At 38.5% G+C, this 24234-nt stretch overlaps 1 protein-coding gene across 2 annotated transcripts in view; it reads left to right on the top strand.

The window, feature by feature from the left end:
• Positions 1 to 23531, top strand: part of LOC139130094 (ubiquitin carboxyl-terminal hydrolase 25-like) — a 44714-nt gene extending 21183 nt beyond the window's left edge. Inside the window, exons 7-23 of one of the 2 annotated variants that reach the window (XM_070695814.1) lie at positions 1217 to 1299; positions 1642 to 1733; positions 2429 to 2577; positions 3090 to 3217; positions 4181 to 4276; positions 4500 to 4712; positions 5218 to 5414; positions 5899 to 5969; positions 6367 to 6595; positions 6920 to 7114; positions 8584 to 8817; positions 10350 to 10564; positions 11760 to 11944; positions 13500 to 13661; positions 18543 to 18666; positions 19212 to 19404; positions 20282 to 23531. In XM_070695814.1, the coding sequence (XP_070551915.1) occupies positions 1217 to 1299; positions 1642 to 1733; positions 2429 to 2577; positions 3090 to 3217; positions 4181 to 4276; positions 4500 to 4712; positions 5218 to 5414; positions 5899 to 5969; positions 6367 to 6595; positions 6920 to 7114; positions 8584 to 8817; positions 10350 to 10564; positions 11760 to 11944; positions 13500 to 13661; positions 18543 to 18666; positions 19212 to 19404; positions 20282 to 20475 (2760 nt within the window). In that variant the 3' untranslated portion in view covers positions 20476 to 23531. The remainder of the gene's footprint in view (positions 1 to 1216; positions 1300 to 1641; positions 1734 to 2428; positions 2578 to 3089; positions 3218 to 4180; positions 4277 to 4499; positions 4713 to 5217; positions 5415 to 5898; positions 5970 to 6366; positions 6596 to 6919; positions 7115 to 8583; positions 8818 to 10349; positions 10565 to 11759; positions 11945 to 13499; positions 13662 to 18542; positions 18667 to 19211; positions 19405 to 20281) is intronic. The other variant, XM_070695815.1, reaches the window with a different exon arrangement.
• The last annotated feature ends 703 nt before the right edge of the window (positions 23532 to 24234 follow it).

Raw genomic sequence — 24234 nt, 5'->3', positions numbered from 1 at the left:
GGGCGTTTTGCAAGGGTAGATGTTTTCAATGAAAAGCAAGGGACAAATTGAGTAAAAATCCAAGATATTTGTGTGTGGGTCAGAGTGACCTATGACCTTAGAGTATATTCAAATGATTTGATAGCAACGTCACTGATACAACAAAATGTTATGTTGGTTACAAATGTACATACCATAAATGTTTGTACCATTGGCTCTTGAAGACATTACTTAAGCAATGTTGATAGCCAAATGAGCAAACAAAAAGAATTTATGACAATACATTTGCACTTTTTCGTTCTGGAACTCACAGACATTCGGCATCATACTGTAGGTAATGCTACCCCAGTGGTATGCAACAGTCATTCCCTATAGGGATATAAATTTGTCATCGGACACGGCATCCAATTAAAATCAAGCTAACAAAGGTGCAGACAGGTCAAGGATCACTCAATTTGATTGGCTGCCTTGAATTATTGAGTGTACCATAACACTTTAATGATGAAAAATTAGAGATAGTGTTCACATTTACACAAAGTGTGCACTGAGCTATTTGATATAGCAAAGGAACATTAATATGTTTAAAAGCAATGTCATTCTATCCACCGTACATTTGCAAGGTCCTTTAACCCTTTGAACATGACATCATAGAGTACCAGGGGGTCAGGGTGCAAAGGGTTAACAACAGTGATTTTGAGTACAGATGATTTGTAAAAAGTTTAATTTTTTGCACTCGGTAAGAGTTTGTACATCTTAAAAGGATTTGATAAGTAACCGATAAGGCAATATCACCCTTTTTCTGTGAAATGTTACCAGTAGTAAGATTTTCCATTATTCATTGTTAAAGGAGGAAGTTCTTGGAAGCTATGCTCTTTTGGAAAGTGACAATTTAATTCACTTTGGAAAATGCTTGATATAGGTTCAGTATATTTACATGTATGAAACACCACATTAGTGCTATACGTATCGCATATCTTTGTATATGAAACAGATCATGTAATGTGTATTTATGCAAGACAAGAGTATATGTAACGCAGATCTTTGCGAATTAAGTGTACACTACTTATGCATTTTACTAGTATACATACGTGTATACTTAATGTATTTGACACATGTACAGAGTGTATATTTTGTTGTACCAGTATATCAAGCATTTTGACAGTGTAAGTTATTGTTACTCAGGTGATGTTCTGTTTTAATGGCACTTTACCCTTCTGCCTGTGGTCTGTTCCTCTAGGACGTGAGTGAATTCACACATAAGTTATTAGAATGGTTAGAAGATGCTTTCAAGTTAGACACCTCGCGACACAACAAGACAAGGTGAGTTGTGTCCTGGAATTCCATTGATACTAAGTTGTACATGCAATTCAGTATCACAGCGTTTGAAATATGGACCTGATATCTGTAAAATCTCTGACGACTCATGCAAGTGATAGGTATTTCAATTTAGAAGTGATGTCATTGTGAATAGTTAGTTTATTGTTCGTTTTGAACCATTATGCAGATACTATGGTTGACATTAAAAATTAAACTGTAAAAAGGTCACCAAAAGTTACAGCTGTAGTACACTTAAGGCAAGAAATCTAGGCCAATAAATATATATCTCTATAGTGGTGGGCAAGTGATGTAATATGCTACAAATCTTGATGTGTTTATTTTCAGTAATGGATGTAGTTCAGATAGTGATACAGAGCAGAGTAATCCCATGTTAGAATTGTTCTATGGTCAGTTCAGAGCAGAGGGAATTAATGAAGGTAAGAATTACAGCAAATATTCATTTTTAGCTCGCATTTGGTGTATGTCAAAGAGAGCTTACAAGATAGGTTGGTGGCGTCTGCATATATGTGTGTGTATGTCCAGCCACATCAAAAACTCGAAAAACCGCAACACCTACCATCCTAGTATTTGATGTATAGGTGCACCTATGGATAGAGGTACAAATTTGTTCAAGTGAATGTGTTCGTGTCAAAAATATGCAAATGAGATTTAAAAAGGTGATATCCTACAAATTGCATAAGTTCTTTCACCACCGGCCAGATACATTTGAAACATGGTAATTGCATTTTCATTTTAGCTAATTACATATTTGTGTACTTTATGATTTTTGTATATAATCAATGCTGAATATCTGTCATGATGTTGGTCATAACAATTTCAATGAAGTTCAAAAGTTGCAGCAAAAGTTTCAATTAACGTAGAACAGCAATATATACTGAAACAGGAGTATTTTCAGTTCACATCTGTTTGTGTATGTTATAGCTTTCTGTGAGGGATGTTAGCTGTATTTCAGTTTATATTTTTATATGAGCCATTTACATCAGAGGGAAAGATCCCATGAGAACAGAATACCTAGGTTGTAAAATAATGCTAAGTATCCTCCGTTTTCCATCTAGTTTTGTTTCCCGTCAAGGTACCTTCATGCTAACTGTATCTCCTTTCTCCGATGCAGGTAAAGTTTTTTCAAACCAGGAGACATTCGGTCAGTACCCACTCCAGGTCAATGGTTTCAATGATTTACATGAAAGTTTAGAGGCTGCCACAGCTAAAGTAGAGATAGAAACTGTCAACTCAGACTCTGCCACCCAATCAGGACAAGAGGTGAGTTTCAGTCATGTCACCTGGGCCAATCACGGCAAGGGGTGAGTTTGAATTGACCAATGAGAATGCTATGTACTTGTACATGAGTGAATCAGATTCCCTATTTGCATGTAGGATAAAGATTTGTATAATGTTCATGAACTTGGCATACTATTGCAAGAAATACATGATCTTCGGTTTGAATATACAAACCCAATATCTCACAATTTTGCAGGGCTGATCTTCAATTTGATGTACTTATCCATGTCAACATGAGTTTTATGTAAATCATGTGGCATCTGCATGGTTTTATGTGTTTGTATTACATATATTTCTGTCTTTTTCAATGAAAATAAGGTGTTAAAGAACATCTTCATGTAGCACGTAAGTAAGAATTTATCTGTGTCATGGAACTTTGAAGCACACAGCTAGACTTTTGACAGCTTCTAGGCCCATTCAAATGGTGACAAAGTCTACCAGAGCAAGGTAGATGAGATTTTAAGCATACTAAATATTCGTATTTTATTGTTCAGCATTGGTTTACACGCCTGCCTCCGGTCCTTACTTTTGAGCTGTCCAGGTTTCAGTTCAACCAACAAATTGGACGGCCCGAAAAAATTCACAACAAACTGACGTTTCCACAAATGATCTATATGGATAGGTAAGTGAAAAATTCAGTCTTGTTCTCACTACATTATCGGAATGATATTATTTTTGGCTTAAATATAAAGCTGCCTCCTAAATGTCTGTTATTTATTGTTTGTAACTCTATTCGGCATGCGCTTGTAGGAAGGAGATACAAATTTATTACCCTTTAGGGCCTGGTGAGCTGAAAATCAACATTCTCAAATTGTGTTTTGTGTACAATAGACATCCAGAATATCATTTGAACCACATAACTACTCTTTTGATTCAGTAAGATTTAAGAAAATCATGAAAATAAACTCACATGAACTGATGATGCACAGCTTGTTTAAAAAGGCTGTGCATACATGCTGTACTTTCAGCACAGAAGCTAACATCTTGGAAAGACTGCTTACAGCAAAAATTGATTTGTCTGTCTTAAGAATTTGTCACTTACAACAAATATGTAACTTAAATCAGATTAATGCCTGTGTTTCACTGAATTGAACTTGACGTACGATGGAGCCATGACATATTGACTTGATTCTGTGTTGTTAGACCTGATCACTGCTTACAATTAAATTCAATTTGTCACCACCTGAGGGCGCCACCACTTACAGGGTGTGGGGAAAAAAATCAGTCTGTGGAAAAATTTTATCTTTGTTATAAAAACAACACCACATCGTGCTCAGCACCATTTTGTCTGTCAACTTATGAGAACAATATTCATTGTCTTTAAAGCTAATATGCCACAAAACAAAATTTTGGTCTAATTGCCAGAGGAAATCCTCTTTTGTAAGTATTTGATGGTTGCAAAATTGATATTGTGAAAAACTTTTGCGCTTCAGAAGCTTCAAAATGAGTTGATACAAGAATCATTCCAATAAGTATTGTGAAATCTTTGAGGGTCCAAATATCTGTTCCAATGGTACATTCTCCTGGTGAATTTTGTAGAGTTTTATTGACTTTGTGTAATTATTGAATATATGGACTTGTGTAGGTATATGGAGTGCAATAAAAACATAACAAGGATGAGAAGAGAGCAGATTAAAAAATTAAGAGAACAACTTCAAGGACTCCGCGGAAGACTAGAAAGGTGAGTCAAGAAAATTACAGTCGTGTTGAACAGTGGTTTGTGAATTAATCCTCTTTCTACCAGGCTCCATAGACAAACCATAGAAATAAATACAATTTTGGAAAAAGAGAATCAATTTTTTTAGTTTGTATAATCAAATATCCGACTATTTCACATCTAGTCTTTGACCTACTAATATGCCTACTCCGCTACCATGATCACATGACTGTGTTTTGGTTGACAGGTTCCTCAACTATGGGTCAGGTGCCAAGAGATTCCCACTGATGGATGTGTTACAGTATGCCCTAGAATTTGCCAGCAGTCGTTCCCCAGTCCTCTCGCCTGAGTCTCAGTGCCATAGCAACCCATCAACTCCCATCAAAGCTTCACCCGGCAACACAGAAGATGTAGAAATGAGTACGCCACCAAGGGCATCATTGGATGTGTCAATGAACAGGTAAATTTGAATTAACCGTTATTTCTTTGACAGATCAGAGGATGAAAAAATTGCATTTCGTAGTTTATGCAAGGTCTTTCCTGAAATAGTAAATACTTTTGTTTATGCGACCTCATACTTTTATTACCTTGTATCATTTGAATTATTGAGTTTGTCTGGATGTCATATTGCTGTGATTTAGTCAAAGGTTTTCTTCAGCTTTTTCCACTTGCTGCCATTGTTTTCCGATTACACTTCATTCAGATTTGTTGAAGTAAGCATGAAATTTGTTTACACCAGTTTTAGCTGCCGATTTCTACATTTTGTGTCAAACATTCTTCCTGACCATAACTTTTCCAGTAGCTTTGAAATTTAGAGTGTACGGAATTTCCCAAATTAAATTTATTAAATCAGTGACTGTGAGTGAAATTACATGTATACTAATTTTGTCTGACATTTCCCCCGCAGTCATGAAACAGATTCATTCGATGAATTCATCGTTGTTTTCTTTTCCTCTGTGTTGCAGCATTTCACCCGGTTCATCACCAAGCAAAATACCGCTCCCTGACATAGCTTTGCCAACCGTGCCAATGTCACCCGCTGGAGGCGACGGAAGAACAGGGGAGGGTACTCCATCCCCAAAACATGTAACGGACGGCGAGCTGAAAGTCCTACAGGGGTGTCTTAGACGATGGAGGACAGAAGTGGAAAGTGATGTTCGAGGTGTGTTTCTGAGTTAGCTGGTTGGGGGCGGAAGGGGGAGGCGGGAAGAGAGCTGGGAGAGAAGACTAAGGGAAAGAAAAACAGGGAATGGGTGCTCTGGACATGGGAAATGTTAACAAATCACAGGGAAAAGCGAGATAGCATTATCTGCTTGCAAATTTGCACAAGAAATTTCAGTTTCAGTGGCAAACACTACTTTATAACGCCCTTTTAATCCTCGTACTAAAAACTTGAACCTTTGAATCAGAAGCTGTTCTATTCATAACTTGTAGTTACAGCTGAAACCATTTCCAACAGGTCTACCGTGACTTAATAATTTATTCCTGCCGTTGGTCTTAAGATTTTCTCTATGAAAACATACCATTGTCAATTTTTCAACAGTCTACAAGTAACTTTGACAGGTTGCCTTGACACAAGGCAATCTCTTCTTGACAATGAATCTCTTATTTATTAGATTAATATGCCATCTTTTCCTGTTCAACAGATCTGCAGGATAATATACGTCAGCTAAATCAACAAATAGATGTCATGTATGATGAAGATGAGCTGAAAAAGGTAGATATGATACTTCATAATTATATGTTAATCTTATAACACTTTGGTTCCTCAGTCCAAAGACTGATGTTGTGGTCCTGTTCATTAACAAGTTTTGTCCTCTATAGCTAACATATTGAAAGGATTATTATTACGGTGTGTATTTACAAAGAAATACCACCATTTTCACGAGTGAATTGTTAATTTTTGGGTGAATAGCTATATTTCTCTGAGAAGTGACAAATCAATAATGTCTGTTACATAACTTTTGAGAATTCACTATCCACTGTTCTACTGGTAGAATGAAGTCAAGAAATACACAAAAATATCTTAGGTACCTCAGTTTGTATCTTAACCCATTGTTTGCTTGAGTAGAATCTTCATAATGCCGATTTTGTGTCCAAATTTTTTCTTGCAGTTTCCTTATTTGCTGCACGCAGTTTTGGTTCACGAAGGCCAGGCTTCAGCCGGTCATTACTGGGCGTACATCCGTGATCACAGGCATAACAAATGGTTGAAGTTCAACGACATCTCAGTCATGGAAGTGTCCTGGGAGGAACTGCAGAGGGAGTCGGTTGGCGGTTCCGGAAACGCTAGCGCATACTGCCTCATGTACGTTGATGAGAATAAAAGTGAGCTATTTGCAGGTAAGGGAAACTTAAGTACATTTGTTTAGACTAGTAAGTCAGCACTAGAATGACGATAATTGTGATGGTTTTTGGATGATTGAAAATTTACCATGCATTAGCCAAATACTGTAATCAGAAATTTCGAAAGAAAGATTTCATGCCTCGATTTTTTCTTCAAGCTAAGTTTTTTGATTTCCATGAAAACCAACGCTCTGAAATGAAAAAAAAAATTCCTCCAAATATCTGTTGTCAAATACACGCTAACTCACAAACACTCGCTCCAAAGTATATGTCACAAGTTTACTTGTACAAGGTGTGTTAACATTCACGTTCTTCCAACAGAACACATGGATGGTGAAACAGGCCACATGAAACTCAGCCTGGACTCACTGGCCGAGGACCTCAGACAGCTGGTGATAGAAGACAACACAAGGTTTGAGAAAGAGATGGCAGACTGGGATGCCGAACAGATTAGGAAAGCGGCAACCATGGATGAAGTCACCATTGTCAGCGAGCAGAGATCATCAACAACATCAAGTAAGACACGAAATTGTTGAATTGCTAGGCTTTGATAAACCCTGCTTTACTGACTGTCCTACTTCTGTATCTATGATAGGTGGTGATTTGGTTTTGTTTATGGGATTCAAATATTTCTGAAGTTGCTTTGTGTTTTGATAATGCATGTATTTTTGAGTTGGGGGAAAATAAGGTTTTAAATCAACAGAGTTGTTACACTACCCCTCTTCATGACGAAAGAATTCTAGTTAAAGTTGTCACTTCAGTTTCCAAACGTCTGGTTTTTAATCCTGTTGAGCAACATCACAGCTTTATGATATTCAATTTAATTAAATTAGATACACCAAATTGAGAAACATTGCAGACTTTATTCCATTCAATAATTTTTAAAGAGTCTCAGCAATTTCTGCTTCATCGCGCAAATGTGAATGCTAGGTCTTGAAGGTTGATGTAATCAGTATCAGTGTTTTTAGCTCTGCTGTCAGTGAGGCAGAGCTTGTCATATACATGTAGATGGGTGTCCATCGTCATTGAAGCAGCAGCAGCACACGTCAACTTTTCACATTCCAAGCTTGTTCTCCAAAACAGATGATGTAACTGCGTTGCAATTTAATAGGCAGGCTCCATAGGTTGACTTTTGTGATATTTATTAAAATTGTGTCAAAATTTGCATATTTGTATTATTGGGGTAATTTTTCCATTTTTTGGTCATGAATCTTCTCTGAAACTGCTTGTCCGATTGCTTGTAAATTTGGTATACAGGTTCATTAGTGTGATCATAGTCAGATTTGTTTGTATGTGTATTTTTGGGGCAATTTTGACTCTTTTTAGCCAGTCTTTTACTCTCTGAAACCATGTGTCTAATTGACCTGAAACTTGGTATAGAGGTTCCTGGGATTAATCTCATTGTAGTTTGTTCATATTGTGGTGAAATTTCCAAATTTGGCTTTTTGGGGGGGTTAAAAAATAATACCACAGTGCAGCCAGATCAGCTGCTTGGTTGCTTGTTGTTAAGGCCATTACCTCGGTAAATTTTCCCACGGTTCCCAAAGGGATATCAAGGCAAATTTATGGGAAGATAACAGAAATTGTACGTGAGTTCTCATGTTATTTGTGTCATCCCCATCCTATCAAATGCTTTTAGTAAAGTGAAATGCAGGAACTAAGTGTTATAGCTGGTTCTCGATGTGCAGTGTAAGTGAGAAAGTTTCAATCATGAAGGAGGGTGTTTCATCCAGCTGTTCGGGTGCATGCCATTGAACAGTTTTCAAGAGTGATCAGTGCGCTCGAAAGTTGATATGAGCATTGTACTGAAATATAAAGGGTCAATGTCATATGCTATCCCAAAGTTATGGGAAAAACACAAAAATTTTGTCTGATTAGAATTCAACCATCTATCCAGCGTCTTTCGTGAAGACCAGCAAGTTTTGTTGCAGGAAAGCGGGACAACAACTCCAATGGCTGTAATACCTATTGCATTGCTCCTTCAGTTTCCCTGAAACAGCCGAGACAGAGCCAGGGTCTGGAGAAAGATCTGGAGTCGGAGAGAGACAGAGACAGAGACAGAGAGTTTGTGCCCATCAGGAGGGAAAGGGAGAGAGATTATATCATTGATAGACGAGACAGAGACAGAGAGAGAGACCCTGTGCCAGACAGGCTGTCAGTGAGAGTGAGACAAAGGGAGAGAGACAGAGATCCTCTGAAATACCCTGCAAACTATAGAGGTACATTCAGCTTGGGTAGATAGAGTCTGAATGTGTCCATAGACACTACGCATGTCTGTATTAATCATAGAAACATCAAACAATCCTTTTTCTCTCACAATAGTTTACCCCGAGTACAAGTTGTACGTCAGACAAGTAAGGCATTAGTCATTCACAGGACACGCAGCATGGCCAGTAATTGATAGTGTATGGCAGGCATGTTGATATAGAGGTGAAATAGCCATTTGGTAGAACATACATTTATGGCTGTCAGCGATGTTCACTCTGTGATGATGATGCATGTCGTGTGAATTTTCTGCAGTTCACAGTGGCTGGTAGAGCCGTGTATGTTGTATGTTGTCATAGGATACAGGATGCTCTGAGAATCATATGTAATCATAGTATCACGTTCAGGTTAGATGAAGAAAGTAAACCAAAACGGATTGTAACTGTGAAATATTTTGTGTATTGCTGAAGAAAATCTGTCACGTAAATGCCTGTCACAAGATGCCTGTAGTTTAGCCATCAGTGTTTCATCCAGGATGGCATCAACAGGGGGGATTCCCCCCTTTACCAGAAAATTTAGGGGGAATTTCACCAGTTCATGTGTTCTACCGGTACTTGTATCTCTAGGGTGTGACTGGCAACATTTCATGGGGGAGGGAGGGGGCTGGTCCCCCCTTGATAAATTACTGGGGGGTGCCAACATGTCAATAGAGGGAGAATCCCACATCCCCCTTCTCTGGATGAAACACTGAGCCATTGTGTCAAGAGGTACAAAGAAGGGGAGGGGGTCATCAAGTGTAATCCTGCTCAAGGTCCGTTTTCACACAATGCCAGCTAGAAGTGAAACTCAAACTTCCTGCTGTATTGTTGTGTTGTAATTTATAGTTGTGCTGCTTCTATGCATGGACATGTTTGTCAAGTTTCACTTCTGCATGTCCCAGCTAGCCATGAACTAACCCAAATTTCCCTTGCAGTGTTCATGCTTTGAAGTGCTCATACCACTGATATTGTCTCACAAATATTGGAGATCTTTTCTTATGTTTACTTGTAAGATCTCAATGCCTCTCCCAAACCAATGCATGTACATGAATAACAATTGTAATTCATAAATGAACCATATGTAATGAGTTTTGAGATTTTTTTACCAATGCCTGTTTAAATCTTCAATACATGCATACTTTCTATCAGGCAAGTTTACCATCCAAAACTCCATTTATAATTGTCATAAAAGCTGAATCACATTTAAAAAGTATATCAGGTATTTCTAGCAAAAATAAATTTCTCAAGTACTTATATGCCTGATACCCATTGTTATCAATCTTGAAGAGAAATCTGCTATTGTTTTTTGTGATTTCATTTTCCATGGACAAGAGGAATAGTTTCAATGTCTCTTCTGAGAAAATGAAATCTTCATGATAAACAAGGCAGTGTATAAATTTCTGACTTCTTAAATTGTTCAATCCTCACTGATTGTAGCAATATCAACCAACCAAATCTTGAAGATGATTGCAATACTTATTTTCATATCTCGCTGTCTTTTTTTCCAGCACACACTGCTACATCAGCCGGACAAGCCCAGATAGTTCCCAGCTCACCATCATCACCAGCAGCAGCATCTGAGGCGCCGCCTGCAAGCCCGCCTGCATCGTGCGTAGGCCTGGAAACCGAACACAACAGAATCACTTACGAGAGAAGCACGCTGGCGATAGAACGAGTCAAGTCGGTGTACCTCAAGTCTGGTGCTGATGAGGCTCTCACAGAGGTAAATGTAATGCTGACAGCACTTTTAGAGTAATTTCTTGCCTCTTACCTTCCCATGCTGTAATGGTTTCACCCTCTTCCATGCATTCCTCTCCAATTCTCAATACCTGAATTATGATTTTACCACCTAAGTGAGTCATAAAAGTCTAGGGCAGTCTACCATATTTTCAATACAGCAGATTTCTACTGGAAAAGCACATAAAACTTACACAAGCCAAAGTGAAATTTCAGGTTACACAGGAATTTCATACCAGAAATGCGTAAAATGATGAAAAGATGCATGAGTTTAGCTAGTTTCACTTGAATAAATAGAACTTTTTGCCATTACAGATATTACACCAGTGTTAAAAGTAGATCACAATCTCAAACTCTTTATGTGGTGAGAAGTCAACTTTTTAACCACAATGCATTGCAGTATCATGTAGTTTGCCCCACAGCACAAGACAAAAGCTATTTAAAGCAGCGAGAATTACACTTCACAAATCAATGAGAATGATCCAAATAGCAAATAGAGTGAAATTTACTTACTGAGCAGAATGGATAAGTGTGATAGACACAGGACCTCAACATGTGCATGTGTGATAATGATTAACTTACTTTCCCTTCTGTAGCAACCAGCTCAGGCCTCTCAGTGTTATTTGATCTTGATGCAATAAAAACAATGTTCTGTGGAAATCCAGTGATTTTAAGGATTCTGAGCATGTTGTTGTTTGTTCAGAACCACAGATGAAGCATTTTCCTCAAATTGAATGACACAAAGATACAGCTAGTGGTGGATTACGGGGTCTGTGCTCTCATGGGAAAGTCCTTGAATGTCTTTGACAATGAAAATTTGGTCTTGAGAAGTTTTGGAAAATCTGATAATCCACCCGCAATTTTCAAAAATGACAAGATTGATCAGTCGTATCGTAAAAATGATAAGTAAAATGTGGAAAAAACGTGATATTCGTAAAAATGATATCTGCTCTGGAAAATGGTATTTTGAAACTTTAAAAGTCCTTGAAAATTTAAAGCCTTGAAAGTCTTTGAATTCAAGTCATTTAGAGTATATGGACTCTGTTGATAAATATTTATTACAGGACCACAAGGTTAAGTTTTATAATGATCTTCAGAGATCACTGACTGCCAGGCAGTTTCATAGACGCCCAAAGGTACCACCTTCCTTCCATTGAAATGCTTCTCTGTCAAATTTCCAGGCATACCAAGATGAGTTGAGAAGACTGCAGTCCATAGCCGGGCAGTTTGACCAGTCCTACCCTAAGCAGGACTTCCGCCTCAAGAGTGGGGTCATCTTTTTCCTCAAAAACAATGCCCCATCGTTTGTTATAGAACGGACAATATATGAACAGTTTGCTTTCAAAGGATTGACGTTTGACAACAGGTGAGAGAGTTGGTCTATATTACGACATGCTGGCATTTCTATTGGGCTGTCTTCATTATTCAGCAATTGATGTTCAGTTATTACAATAGAATTCAATCAGTAGTTGCTTTGTAATTCACTATCACCGACCATCAATAGTATGCTTATCATTTATTGATATGTACTCATGAATTTCATTTTCATTCTCTTGGTCTAGCCACTTGTTGGGGCTCATTTTAAAGCTTATTGAAAAAATAAGGCTTTTATCAGCTTAGGTTTGTGAAAACTAGGAATTTCATTTCACCCCATAGAGATAACACAGGGATGGCAGCCATTTTGAATTTCAGATACACGTATTGGGAAACATCTGGTTTTTTGTTTTTCCCAGTACTAAATTCTACATGAAGACCCCAGTTTTTAGCTACTATAGACTACAGTCTATAGAAGCTATTGGGATTGGTATGCGTCCGTCGTCAGTCTGTATGTATGTATGTACCGGTATGTATGTATGTATGTACCGTATGTCCGCCAACTCTAATATCTTGAGAACCGCAGTACTTACAGATTTGATATTTGTTGTGTAGATGCAAAATATGATTTTGAGAATTGTTTTTATTGTTTGATATTGTCAAAAATATGCAAATTAGTGCAAAAAAGGAGTTTTTGGTAAAAAATCCTCTTCTTCATAACAGCTGGTCAGGCAGCTTCGATATTTAGTATTCAGGTCCCTAGGGATGACCTAACTTAAATTTATTCAAATTGTGATGAAATATGCAAATTCGTATTTTTAAGGTAATGTTTTGTCAAGTTTTGTCAAAAATTTATTTCATCAAAACCGCTTGTCTGACAGCTTTGATATTTGATATACAGGTTCATAGGGATGATCAAAATGTGATATATTCAAATTATGATGAAATCTACAATTTTGTATTTAGGGGCAATTTTGGCCATTTATGGTCAAAAAGATTATTTCTCAAAAAGTGCTTGTCTGAAGGCTTTGATATTTGGTATACAGGTTCCTACAGATAAACTAAATGTGATACATTGAAATTATGATGAAATCTGCAATTTTGTATTTTTGGCACAATTTTTGCCCATTTTTGGTAAAAAAATTTGTTTCTCAAAAACTACTTGTCTGATACTTTTATATTTTGTATACAGATTCCTAGGGGTTGTCTTACTGTGATATATTTAAATTTGATTAAATCTTCAATTTTTGTATTTTTGGGTCAATTTTTGCCATTTTTTGGTCAAAATCTTTGTTTATACTTAGTTTTGTATCCATGTCTATAGTAGCTTCAGGGACATTAGCCCTATCTTTATTCTTGATTTTGAAAGAGAATGGTGGAAATTTAGCTTGAGGAAGTTTGAGCAGTAATTTTAGTCTTTCATTTTTGAGGCACGAACTGGTTTAAAACCCTCGGTGAGGTCAATAAAGTGACTTGACAGTCATTCACCATAACGACTCTCATTATATTATCAACTGCCATTGACATCACAAATGAAATTACCATTCACAGACACATCTGTCATACCTTCAAACCACTTTGACACGTACTGGAACATTCACTTTCAGCTGCAAGTCGATCAAGAAGGCAGCCATGAAGAAGATGGACTCCATGGTGTTATCACCTGAAGACATGGAGAAATATAAGAGATGGCACGAAGACTATTTGTCATTTAGGAAAGCCGTATCATTACTTGTTTTAGGGTTAGAATCCTATCATAACAAAGAAAAGTAAGTCCTAATTTATACACTGAATGCATATTTAGTCCCCACGGACACCGTCTGGGGGGACTTATAGGTTTGGTCGTGTCGGTGCGTGCTTGGGTCCGTTCGTTCACGCAGATATCTCAGAGATGCCTGGAGCAATTTCATTCAAACTTGGTACAAGGATTACTTCTTATGTCATACAGATACACGTCGATTTGTTTTGTGATACGATCCAATATGGTTGCCAGGCGGCCATTTTGTTACAATTTTTTCATGTACAGAGCCATAACTCAGGCATATCTCAACCAATTTTATTCAAAGTTGGTACAAGGACATTGACCTATGTCATACATATGCACGTCGATTTGTTTTGTGATACGATCCAATATTGCCGCCAGGCGGCCATTTTATTACCATTTTTGCATGTACAGAGCCATAACTCAGACATGTTTCAACCAATTGTATTCAAAGTTGGTACAAGGAGATTGACCAATGTTATAGATATGCACGTCAATTTGTTTTGTGATACGATCCAATATGGCTGCTATGCGGCCATTTTGTTATGATTTTTTCATGTACAGAGCTATAACTCGAGGCGTATCTCAACCGATTTTTCATTGGTTTTATGTTTTCATCACCATGGAACTCATTCTTAGCCATTGAGCGCCATCTGTATCAAAGTATTTTTATCACAGACTAAGTTAATGAAGAGGACTCTATCCTCTCTGAGGACCTGTAATCAAAGTACCCATTAACGAGTGGGGACTGTGTCATCAACGATGACTTGTTAAGTCTAAAACAATCACAATAACTGCAACATTATTACTGGGATACATTGAGATTTTCTCCGATCTCATAAATCTTTCCGTAGAGATAAACAACATAAAAATTTTTTATGTTCTCATCATTTCAATCCACTCATCATAGGAGACAGCAGATAGCCTAAAGAGGAATAAAGTGCTCATCTTCTTTGTCTTTTGTCACCTTGTATGAAAGTTTCCAAGTGGGTGACTGTGATCTTTATGTACCATCTAAACGTGAAGTTTTTCCATGGTTAAAGGGAAATCGAGTCGTTATTTAGTGAAAAATAAACAAAATAGCGTTGGTTTCATTCACTCTCACTGGCACATATTAGCCCAGTGGCCACAAGTAGAATGCATGGGAACCGGAAGTGACGTGTCAGACTTGCTAGTCGTCTTGTACACAGCGAGTTCAAAGCGAAGTTACTTCAAGCCCTGCTATGTCAAGGGCGCGGTACGCAAGCCTCAGTGCTTGACTGAAAATCCTAATGGTGAACAATATTGGCAATAACTTAGAACCCAAAGGAGCAATCGACGATCCAGGCTGACATCGTCAGAAAGTGACAGTGACTCGAGTTTGGAAAGTGACTATTCTAGCTCTGATGACGAAGTTCAAATTCAAGCGATCATGCCCGTCAACCCATGCATTTGCATGGTGCGTCTGCAGTCATGGTGAAATCATGCCAACGCGGAGGTAATGCCACTGTTGTAAAGAGATTGATATTATTTCCGAAAAGTGCAAGCATATTGAATGCCTTACAGAACATCCTGATGTAGGGATGATTTGTCTCGAATTGGCTGTCCAATCTTCAGCGTTCTGTTTCTAGTGCATGAGCATACATACACACGTACAGTTCCATATGCATATACAAGCGACGCTCTGGGGCTGGCTATGCCACAGACAGTTTCTTTTAGGCCTGTGGGTCAGTATTTCGGCTTGTAAATTTCGCTCAAAGTTGCCCTTCTTAAAGTGGTCTTCGCAGACAACTTTATTTCAGCTAAACTTGAACATCGACGCCAAATGCTTGGTAGTCTCGCATGCCAGACCTCGAAACCTGCATGCACGAGCGGCGAAGCCGCGGGCAGCGAGTAACCGCAGGTTACGAGGTCTGGCTAGAACCGACGTGCTATATATACTGTCCAATAGAATGCTTCGAAAATCGGCTGGATGAAAGAGTACATCTATTGTTTATTCATGAATGTAGGTGGAGCGTCTAAAAATAGCCTTTTGAACTCGACTGAATGATTGTGTCATTCATCCGGAATAGTAATTTTTCATTGGAACATTGAAAGTAAACCGCCTTACATTGACCTCAGACAGAAGTACTGCTTCATGAAATCACGGTTACGCAGTTCCCAGTATCCATGATGAAAAAAATCTGTTAAAATGATCTATGCCGTTGAAGACAGTTGTGATGGACAGCCTGAAACCGAAGCAGGAGGTAGCCATGACAGGTTATTTGGAAGGAGACGACGTTTCCGTGAATTTGCCGACAAGATATGGCCAATCTCTAATTTTAAGATTGCTCCGGGCGTAGCTTCAATGCATATGATTGTTGATCGTCGACATCCTCTACCTCTATGGAGTTTGCTTTTTCATTTTGCTCCGTTCAAACTAAGCTCAGACTTTGGGCCCCATTCGACTGCCGATAAGAATGCCTTACAGAACATCCTGATGTAGGGATGATTTGTCTCGAATTGGCTGTCCAATCTTCAGCGTTCTGTTTCTAGTGCATGAGCATACATACACACGTACAGTTCCATATGCATATACAAGCGACGCTCTGGGGCTGGCTATGCCACAGACAGTTTCTTTTAGGCCTGTGGTTCAGTATTTCGGCTTGTAAATTTCGCTCAAAGTTGCCCTTCTCAAAGTGGTCTTCGCAGACAACTTTATTTCAGCTAAACTTGAACATCGACGCCAAATGCTTGGTAGTCTCGCATGCCAGACCTCGAAACCTGCATGCACGAGCGGCAAAGCCGCGGGCAGCGAGTAACCGCAGGTTACGAGGTCTGGCTAGAACCGACGTGCTATATATACTGTCCAATAGAATGCTTCGAAAATCGGCTGGATGAAAGAGTACATCTATTGTTTATTTATGATGTAGGTGGAGCGTCTAAAATAGCCTTTTGAACTCGACTGAATGATTGTGTCATTCATCCGAATAGTAATTTTTCATTGGAACATTGAAAGTAAACCGCCTTACATTGACCTCAGACAGAAGTACTGCTTCATGAAATCACGGTTACGCAGTTCCCAGTATCCATGATGAAAAAATCTGTTAAAATGATCTATGCCGTTGAAGACAGTTGTGATGGACAGCCTGAAACCGAAGCAGGAGGTAGCCATGACAGGTTATTTGGAAGGAGACGACGTTTCCGTGAATTTGCCGACAAGATATGGCCAATCTCTAATTTTAAGATTGCTCCGGGCGTAGCTTCAATGCATATGATTGTTGATCGTCGACATCCTCTACCTCTATGGAGTTTGCTTTTTCATTTTGCTCCGTTCAAACTAAGCTCAGACTTTGGGCCCCATTCGACTGCCGATAAGAATGCCTTACAGAACATCCTGATGTAGGGATGATTTGTCTCGAATTGGCTGTCCAATCTTCAGCGTTCTGTTTCTAGTGCATGAGCATACATACACACGTACAGTTCCATATGCATATACAAGCGACGCTCTGGGGCTGGCTATGCCCCAGACAGTTTCTTTTAGGTCTGTGGTTCAGTATTTCGGCTTGTAAATTTCGCTCAAAGTTGCCCTTCTCAAAGTGGTCTTCGCAGACAACTTTATTTCAGCTAAACTTGAACATCGACGCCAAATGCTTGGTAGTCTCGCATGCCAGACCTCGAAACCTGCATGCACGAGCGGCGAAGCCGCGGGCAGCGAGTAACCGTAGGTTACGAGGTCTGGCTAGAACCGACGTGCTATATATACTGTCCAATAGAATGCTTCGAAAATCGGCTGGATGAAAGAGTACATCTATTGTTTATTCTATAATGTAGGTGGAGCGTCTAAAATAGCCTTTTGAACTCGACTGAATGATTGTGTCATTCATCCGGAATAGTAATTTTTCATTGGAACATTGAAAGTAAACCGCCTTACATTGACCTCAGACAGAAGTACTGCTTCATGAAATCACGGTTACGCAGTTCCCAGTATCCATGATGAAAAAAATCTGTTAAAATGATCTATGCCGTTGAAGACAGTTGTGATGGACAGCCTGAAACCGAAGCAGGAGGTAGCCATGACAGGTTATTTGGAAGGAGACGACGTTTCCGTGAATTTGCCGACAAGATATGGCCAATCTCTAATTTTAAGATTGCTCCAGGCGTAGCTTCAATGCATATGATTGTTGATCGTCGACATCCTCTACCTCTATGGAGTTTGCTTTTTCATTTTGCTCCGTTCAAACTAAGCTCAGACTTTGGGCCCCATTCGACTGCCGATAAGATGGTGGTAAGCTTAAATGGCCTCACAAATAAATTCTCGCCGTAAATTTTTGCTGAAGTGTTTTTTCGGCGCAGATATGTGAAACATAGTGGACAAATACAGTGAAAATACAGTGTCTGCGTAATGGCAGTATGTATGCGGTGGTCCAAAGTTATATTTATTAGCATAGGAAAAACAGCCCACTTTTGACGTCTTTACATTCCTGAGCAGTTGGTTCTAGCCAGACCTCGTAACCTGCGGTTACTCGCAGCTCGCGGCTTCACCGTTCGCGCCGCGTGCAGGTTCGAGGTCTGGCATGCGAGACTAAGTGCTTGGCTCCTATGTTCTGTAGCCGTTTTCAGCCAGTGAAAAAGCTTGCATGCGTCGACTGCTTCAATGACCAAGTTTGCTACGTCACTTCCAGTATTTTGGTCTCCGGCTGTTTATCAGCCAGTGAGTGAAAGTGAATGAAATCGACTCGAAAGCCTTTCAATGATCATATCATTTTAATATTGCAAATTAATTTTCAAGGTAAATATCCCCTTTTAGTGATAGATATGTGACAAGAAGCAGAAGAGCTTTTGTTTATGGAATATCACTTCAGTGAGGATTTTTCAACTCTTCATATTTCCTCAAAAACAATCTTTCTACTTAATTTGTGTCTTACAGTTACCTGGAAGCACTGCCGTACTTTGTTTATGCACATAAATTTAATGCAAGTCTCAGACTGGAGGAGAAGTATTATTCAGTAGATGACAGACTCATATCAGTGTACAGGAGAGAGTGTCTACTGGTAAGTATACAATATTGATTACGTCTCTCCCACTTGATGCGTTCCCCATACACATCTTCTGTCAGCATGATGGATATGTGACTAATAATTTGTGGATGACATGTTAAACATTGTAGGTAGTTACATCTCTCTATGCACTCAAATTTGTCATGGTGATATCAAATATTTGACAAGTGGTGGTGACTTTGTTTTAAAGTTTTCAAAGAGCCCAGAGAAAAGCTTTCATTAGATTTCTGATCTTCTCTGAGGGTAAACTGTTATTGATTTTTGTTTATGTGGGGAGTAGGGGATTCGTCTTGTTTGTGTGTGTGGTTTTCTTTTCTCTTTTCTTTTTGTATGGGGGGGGGGGGGGGGGGGGGGGAGGGCAGACCTCAACCAAGATAATAATAGGTTTCAACTAATGAACCTCTTCACTGCAGGTTCTCCATACAAAATATATAACTGCATCTCTTGGCATGCTACATATGGCTAGTAAAGATCACTTATCATTTATTTGCAAAGTTTGTCACAGTGTACAGTACAGTGTACAACTGTTTATTCCGCAGCAACTGAATGATCAGTGTGCGTCATCGTTTGAATCGGATGATGAAAGAGAAGCCGATGAAGCATTGAAGACTGTAGAAGAATACGTAGTGCCGTGTTTAGGGATCTTGTCTAGCTCTAAGTACGCTGAAGACAATAGTGCTGCTGAAGACATTAGAGATAGATGGTATAGCTTTCTAGGACAAGAAATCAATGGTAAGATATACAGATGTACAACCATATGCATTTTTGTGTGTAGAAAAACTGATAAGAGCAACAGTAAAATTGATGTCGCACAACACTAAAATCGTTGTGGTCAACAATTTTTTAATTTTATTTTATGAGGAAAGACTTTATCACACTGTCAGGTGTTATTATCCGCTAGGCGGTAGTAGGAAAATCAACTCAGTCTGCAAAAGTTGAAACATTGTCAAGCAGGAGGTCAGACGTAGTCCAAACGATATCACCAAATCCACAAACACTGGCACCAGCGCCTGACCTCCTGCCAGACAATGTTTCAACTTTTGCAGACAAAGTTGATTCGTCTATAACTACCTAGCCGATAATTGTACCTGACGGTGCAATTGACCACATCGATTTTACTGTTGTTTTTATCAGTTTTTCGATACACTAAAATGTATTTGGTTGTATTTTAATGACTGACAGATGGACTTGTGTCATGAATAACTTATTAACACTATTATTATACTTACATTTGTTCAGCAGTTTGATCATACCCGTGATGAAGAAGCTGATCATAGGTTTTGCTTGCCTAGCCCCTATACATCGCTAACGGCCTCCATGCCTCCGACCCCTCTGTTGGGTCGGAGGCCGTAAGCGATGTGTAGGGTTTAGGCAAAGGTTTTGCTTCTCAACGACAAACATTCCCATTTTCTGATATCACAAGAAACTTTTGATCGTGAAGTTATGTCAATGTTAAATATCAGAAGACAACATGTTTGTCATATTATTGTGACATCACTGAGTCCAACCAATCATCAGCAGTCCTCACTCATCTACCCAGTTGTCGGTATTGATAAGAAAGAAATGTCTCCATCCTATAAGACAAATTCTGTTTATTTCTTGATCACAGCATCCCTCCAGGAGAAGTTCCAGGACTTCTTACCCAAACTCATCGACGTCTCGGCCGACGCCTGCACTCTGAAGACGCCGACAATGTCCCGATTGCGGAAGTCGCACGACCTCGGGGAGAGATACGCCGAGGTCATGGAGGTGGTTCTTCAGAGTGGTGTGTACAACCCAAATGGAAAGCCGTCTACATCGTAGCAGTGGCAGACATCCTGTATGATGGGATTGTGGGGAACAATTCAATACTTACGGAGAACTTGATTATATAGGGATAGGGATAACTTTGATAAAGATGCAGGCAGGGACTTATTTAACATGTTATCATCGTTGAAATAGAGTCACAATGCTGAACGTTTTGTATTATAACATTTATCACTAAATTCTGTTGGTTATTTTTGACACATTCATTTCGCTATGTTGTTCGCATCAGCACAGCAGTACGGATCGTTGTACTGTGGACGCAATTGTAAAGTACCGATATTTTGTAAAATGGTGTCGTTCAGCCAATTAGGGGTAAGCGATGAAGTTTTTTTTTATGCTTGCTGTAACAAGTGAGATGGAGACAAATACAGAGGGCCTAATTATCATTTTGAAAAAAAAATTCAGTTATTAAAAGTAAGTTGTTTTATACCTTCTATCTGCCCCATTGTAACACAGCACAAGAAAGAACACCCTCCCTTCATTAACTTCAAATACTTTTACTCAGCCAGTGTACAACTTGTTGAGGAATTGTTGTTTTCAATATATGGGGCTTCAATTCGTACTAGTCTGTGATTTCTAGGAATGCACTTTAGTGAAAAAGACATCAGGAATATTTCTGTCTCTGGCGCACACAGTGAGGATTTTTTGCTCGCAAAGAAAAAGATCAGAAATACTGGCTATTTTTCGCAATTGCTCAAACAAGAAATCTCATGAAAGATATCCTGCACACGAGAGTTAATTGGCTGAGCAAAAACCCTTGAATGAAATTTTGTTCAATTATTTCTCTCACATGATGCAGGCTTAAAGGAAGGCTGTCTTATACCTTTACATTAGAACAGTCTTTGACAAAAGTCCCATTACATGGCATGCATTTACTGCCCAACTTAACATAGTGAAAGCTCACAGAAAATATCTTTATGGCCTGGCTATGGTATATCCTTTCCAGAACATCATGGGGTCTAATACTTTGTGTATTGTTGAACACAGAATGCGTCAGTTATGCGTTTGGAAGTAGTTCCCATGTTGATGCAGGGACCCAAACATCACAAAAACAAGTCAGCAAGGTGGTGATCATTAGGTTGACTGTCACGCAAACCCAGCAATAACCAATTGCACCAACTTTCACATCTTGAGCAGGTGTCGCATTCCCCGTCTCCCTTCACACACATCATATCATACATGTATCATACCAAGACTAAAATTGGTCGATCAAACTAAAAATAATGTCCTATCACTGTTATTATGCAGACCTCCTGTCTGATGGTCACATTTGTTTTAACTGATTGATCGAGTTCACACTCATAATTAGACAGCAATAATTCTGGGTCAAATTTGATAGTATCCACTTGTTACTTGTAAATCATTATTGTCTGGTTACATAAAAATATCATCACGATAGTATGTACGCACTCCAGGCCAGCGGTCGTTTGCAAATAACCATGTTACCGTCATCGCTGTTCGTAGCTGCAAATAACATGTCATGAGAAAGGGAGGCAAATCTATTTAAGGCGGTATGGGCCTAGAAAGTGAAAGCCTTGAATTTTTGCTCAAATTTTCCTCAAGGAATCTTTCAGCCATTCTTTTCCAAAATTAAGGATAAAAATCAGGGATCAACGTTAAAATTTTGGTAGTAGAGAAACAAATTACCCAAGATTTGCCCAGATTTGAAATTCAAAATGGCCGCTATCCCTGTGTTAACTCTGTGGAGAAAATAACTTTTTCGATTTTGGATTTACTAAGACAGTGAAAACGTTTTGTACACCAAGAGCATTAACCCGTTCACCCCCAGTTCCCTGTATACAGGTCCAACTTTACCATAGAAAACAATGGATTTGGGACAAACATGGTGGTGAAAGGGTTAAAATGCGCCCCAACAAGTGGTTGATCAGAAAAGAATTGTGAAAATTTGAGAGCTCAAATATCTTTGCTGAGGCACATTCTACCTTAAGAGTGGATTGTAACAAACTCTCCTTATCACTTATGTTTTCCTGAAAAAAATCATATCATTGCAGCCACATGTGGGATCATCTTTGTACAGTGTCATCACAGAAAATTACTCTCTTGCCATAGTTGTAAAGTTTGGTACCAGTGCAATCATGTATTTTCAGAAGAACAAGCTATGAGAAGTTTTCCCCTGCATTTAGTTTGTTTTTAGACAGTGACATGTGCTGATAGATGATAATAAGGTGTTTGTAAGAGCCAGCGGTCAAGCTCGTTTGTTATGTAAAATCCATTCTGGCCTTTCTTTCAGTATTTCATCAGATATCAATGATATAATGGTGTAGACACAGATTTGCTTTATCTATCCATGGACACACGTCGCTATTAAAGGTATACTGTCACCTGTTCTAATTTTGCCACAGTTACCATCGAAAGAGAAAATCTAACAAATCACAGATTTTAAGCCGGTGGCCGCTGTTTAAAAACAGTGCCCTCACATGGGCATTTTGAATACCAAGGAACGCCCCTTTGACCATATATGGGCATATTTAGATTACAGGTGACTGTATACCTTTAAAGACTGCTCTATAATGGAAGATTCAATTTTAAAGTCCTCTTCTTTTGCAGTTGTCATTTTGAAAAACTTTTTTTTTTGCCTTTGCGGTAAAAACTGAAAAACAAGCCACAGCAGAGATTTGGTGTTCCACAATATTCAGACTTGGACAAAATCACACACGCATTGCTGTTTTCATTCAAAATTCCCCAAATTTACAGCGAATCTCTTCATGTTGTCGCTATTAACAAGGTCTGTCAGGAGATTCTATCATTGCTCCAGTGAGAAACTTTTCTCCTGTGATGACCCTTTCTTATAGATGTAAGACCTTGTTTTATTTTAATCTATTGTTTTCTTGTATATCCCAACATTTTTTTTTCCTATTGTAAATAGACACTAAATGTATTCATTCTGTTCATTGTGAGTGCATGCAGCATGTTAATCGCACTCAGAATTTCAGTTTTGTTTTTTGTTTTTTTTCTGACTTCGTTCTTATCAAGTAGAATCACGTCAAAGTTAAAACTGAAATAAAAATTGTTTTGGCTTTTTAAGTACATAATCTTGTTTGTAGTCTTTGTATTGGTTGGCCATGTTCATCCTGTAAGTAAATCATGAAGGTAGTTGATTAAACATTGCTTTTACCCTCAAACTCCGCCACAAAAAAGTATTATAACTTATGGTTTCGTTGCAATAAAAGGTTTCTATCAGCTGTTCGTCTGAACAAACTGTACTGTGCATAACTTTCAAAGGACAACAAAGGACTAAAATCGGATAACAGTCAATATTAACTATAAGTAGTGCGAGAACCAGAGATTGAGGATTGCCCCTTTAACCAGCACACGTTTATTCAAAGCAATATATTTTGTTGTATCAAAGATGACATGAAAAGCCCCTCATACTATATATTTTAAAAAAGCAGAGACTCTATAGTTCAATAGTTTAATTGAAGGATTAAGAGGGTACATATTAGCAGTATAAAACATGTTTTGGTATGATAAAAACTTGATACCACTTAATGTAATATCTCATTTGAAACTGGAGAATATGTAGATTAAAAAACTACAATTTTGATTAGCATTTTCTCTTCTCATTCGGAAATGGCAGGGCATGAAAGTCTGACATCCTAAAAAGTGATTGAAATCACGATAAAATAGATTGAAATGACTCTGATTCAAAGTGTCAGAACTTTATTGCCCAAAAAGTTCTGTTTTTTTATATACATATAGTATCTAAAGAACATAATGTGAAAATTCCACGAAATT

This window comes from Ptychodera flava, chromosome 3 (assembly GCF_041260155.1).
Source record: "Ptychodera flava strain L36383 chromosome 3, AS_Pfla_20210202, whole genome shotgun sequence".
Taxonomy (NCBI): Eukaryota; Metazoa; Hemichordata; class Enteropneusta; family Ptychoderidae; genus Ptychodera; species Ptychodera flava.
This window is presented reverse-complemented; position numbering and strand designations above follow the sequence as displayed.